The sequence below is a fragment of the Trachymyrmex septentrionalis genome, unplaced genomic scaffold (genome assembly GCF_001594115.1).
Source record: "Trachymyrmex septentrionalis isolate Tsep2-gDNA-1 unplaced genomic scaffold, Tsep1.0 scaffold87, whole genome shotgun sequence".
Lineage (NCBI taxonomy): Eukaryota > Metazoa > Arthropoda > Insecta > Hymenoptera > Formicidae > Trachymyrmex > Trachymyrmex septentrionalis.
Genome location: NW_017306059.1, coordinates 531,051 through 534,756, shown reverse-complemented (window position 1 = coordinate 534,756; position 3,706 = coordinate 531,051). Strand labels below are relative to the sequence as shown.

The 3,706-nt window shown below is 29.8% G+C and overlaps 1 protein-coding gene across 1 annotated transcript; it reads left to right on the top strand.

The window, feature by feature from the left end:
- Positions 1–406: 406 nt before the first annotated feature.
- LOC108755497 lies at positions 407–3,409 on the top strand. The gene is made up of 8 exons (XM_018498529.1): positions 407–562; positions 638–732; positions 1,272–1,442; positions 1,708–1,770; positions 2,207–2,280; positions 2,362–2,612; positions 2,936–3,081; positions 3,158–3,409. The coding sequence occupies exons 2-8, from the start codon at positions 680–682 to the stop codon at positions 3,255–3,257; spliced, it is 858 nt and encodes a 285-aa protein (XP_018354031.1). The 5' UTR covers positions 407–562; positions 638–679; the 3' UTR covers positions 3,258–3,409.
- Positions 3,410–3,706: the final 297 nt, after the last annotated feature.

The following is a 3,706-nucleotide window of genomic DNA, read 5'->3' as shown; positions in this document are numbered from 1 at the left end:
CGGCCGCCAGTCTGGCATCAATAATGTCAGTTGCAACGCGCGGGCGAGGATATTGTTTGACACGCATCGCGAGCGTAACCGCGAACTTTTCTATAAAACCAAAGCAGCGTCATTCTCTCTTAAAGTTTTACGTATCTGATGAGAAAGATTTCAGAAATAAGAATATTGCAAATTATTAATACCAGATTTATATAATCGTGATAAGAAATTTTTGTCATAATGAGAAACATGTGAGATATATAAAATTATGAAAACATAGAAACAGAAATGAATTATGATTTGATAAAAGTTTTTCATTCAATTTTTGACATCCTTTAATTGAAGTTAGACGCAAAGATGCGATGGAAAATGTCATCTGTATTATGTATTTAGATTAAAATTTAATTTGATACAAAAATCGAATAAATTTCTCTCGATTGCTCTCGATTGTTTGTAATGGAAAAAAAAAAACTGTAAAATGTGTATGACACTCGTAACTGAAACAAAAATAAAAAGGTTATTATATTTGATCAATTTTTCCTAACAAGAAAAAAATGCTTGAAAAATATGCAGTATTGTGCTGGTAATATATAATATAATTTATACAATGTATGTAGTCATGAAATTTTATTTATCTTAGCATTTTTTAAAATCACAGGTCAATTACGAAGCATGCAAATTTTGATCCGATGAATCGGAAATGCCGTCACAATGTCCCAATCCAAAATGCATTGGACATGAAAAGAGATTGACGTAAGAAATTATATATAAGTTGCGCGAATAATAATACAATAAATTATAATTATGTAATAATGCGTTCGAAATGTCCAATTTTATTTTTGTTATTCTGTTTCATCTGTATCAAACATGTATATAAATCTGTTCATTCTTTTTTTAATGCGTCTCATTATTCTTAAAATGGACTACATCTTGTCTTTATTTTTTCTCAAATGTTTATTGCACTATTGCAAACATACAAAAATGTATCTATGATACATAAATGCGTATGAATGTGTCCGTATATTAAGTTTGACTCAAATGATTGTATGGATTAGTCATCTCTGCGAGAGAAAATGTCTCTCTCGTAAGCTTGTCACAAATCGCAGCATCTCATGAGGATCCTAGTCATTTCGTGAAAAAGCCGACAGTTGCAATCGAATTCTTTAAGAAATACCGCGTCACCAAGCAGGATCTCCATGAAATGTAGTGGTTTACGATAAGGTTGTGGCGTGTACATAGTTTAACTTCGCGCTGTGCACATACCTGGAAAGTATTTTCTTTACCGCTGATAGCAGCCGTAAATACAAGAACAAAGAGAAAAATCCGAGACCGCCATCAACGTCACATCGAAGTTCTTCAGACAATTCTAAGTCGCGAAATAAAGCAGCACAGAAGCTGAAGTCAAAGCGATCCAAAGACAATCTAAAGAATTTATCGTTTAACAAACCGAGAGATCACAAAAAGTATTAAATAATTTATGCCTTGTATTATTAATTTGTCTAAAAAATATTTTAGAAAAATTAATTATGTGATAAATTATGTGATAAATTATGAAATTTTAGCTATCTTATACCTTTCGATAAATATTTATACATTTTAGATATTAATACAATAAATGTAGATCAAATTCTTTCAGTAAAATTTTATTTATAAATTAAAATTAAAATTTTATCTATTTTTATTTTAATTTTATTTATATAAATTTCATTAACTTAAAATTTCTTTTAGCAAAAAACGCCAAGCCTCGCAGTCCTCTAAAAGTTCAACTTCGACATATTTACAGAAGTTACGGTGAGACGTAGGATGATAAATTCAATATTCAATAATGTTTCAAAGTCTTCCTTCTTTACGTGAAATAATTTCAATCTTGCTTTCCCCGCATTCCTGAAAATCCTTTCTTCCTATCAGCTTACTGACTCAACCAGATTCCTTTCTACATTAAAATAATAGCACACGATATTAGAAGCTTAATATCTTGGTATATTAATACTTTATCTAATATCGTTAGACAATATTAATATTAAAGATAAAAAAAATGTAAGAATAACAAAATGAAATACAAAAATGTTTTCAAAAATATCAGCAAAAAGTTATCATTTTAAGCGATTACATTTATCACTTATATTCATCTATATATATACATATAAAGGAGTTAAAAGAATTGAACGCATCCAGCTTGAATAAGTCAAAGTAACGGTTTTATCGCATTTATCTGAATTTTGTACAGCACGACGAACACATTTGGACAAGTTTCCGGCAATTCCCAGAATCATAAAAAGCAAATATGTACCTGTCGCAAAGGTAACAAAAAAACATGCTAAAAAAATTCTTTAGACTTGACATATCAGAGGATTCGCATTGTTCACCCGTGAATTTTGGCAGAGCACCACGGTACTCACAGCAGAAATTCGCACGAAAATTTGAGGAGCACGGATCCTGTGAAGAAGAACAAAAAGAGGAAAATAACGCGTCGCCAGTATAGAAAGACTTCGAAAAGAGAAAGCAATCGACCGAGACGCTGTTTCGTGACGCTTTGTGCCTGTGTGCGAAGTAGCAGCTTGGATGAGCTAAGAGCTTGCAAATGCACGTCGCCTCATCGAATTTCTTCGCATTGCGAGTGCTGTTCTGTTAAAGTTAATCATTAATCTATTAAATTAATTAAATAATATAAAAATCGCATTGTATTAATTCCAAACCAATAACAATTTTTAATTATTGTTTATGGAGCAACACATTATCGCACATTTGCAAATTTTTTATCGATAAATATGAAATATTTTTTAAATTAGAAATTAAAAATTAATATTAAAAAAATAATTTTTTAAATAATTTTTATTTTATTGAAGAATATACTATCCAATAAGACGTTTGATATGTATAAAGAAAAGAAAGGAGATATAAATTAAACATAAAAATATCAAAAATTACATTGCTGCGAATCATCGACTTTTTATAGGGCAAACAAAAAGAGAAGAAACGAGTAACAGGTAAAAACACATCAAAGAATAACATACAAATGAAGAGACATACTGCAAACCCATCGACCAGCAAGAGGAAATCTGCGCTTAAACATTCACACAAATTATCAGCAGCAAAACCAAAGTTAGCACATTCATATTTCTTATATAACGAGATAGCGTTTCATTAACGACTTCTGTTTGATTATCGACATTTACAGTGAAGAACAGAGCGTGATTATTAGAAGCTTAGACACTGTTCGCAGAGGAATTGACAGATTTAATGCTTTCGTAATTAGGTGGGTGACGAGACAACAGTAATTTAGTAGCTTTGGACACATTGGTATTCCAATTATAGTTAAATGTATTTGTATACCTACATATATTTTTACGCTCCTATGCGATATATTGTACAAAATCATCTTTTATTCGCTTAACATGCAAATTCTACGAATCCATTTAATTTTATTGAATGTTACTAAGAATATATATATTTTTATATAAATTTTTAAAAATAAATAACATGATTTAATTGAGAACAATTGTAAAATCAACGTTAATATTATTTACCTCATTGTTTCTTATATTGCAATGTTGCCATCTTTATAAAATATTTAAAGGAAAAAAATTATATATTAATAATTATATATATATAATTTTATATTACATTATTACCATTACCGCTGAGCACAAATTATGGAGATACCATTACATATTACGTTTATTACCCGCTACGCTCATACACGGTTGTTCATACCATTAATTGCAGC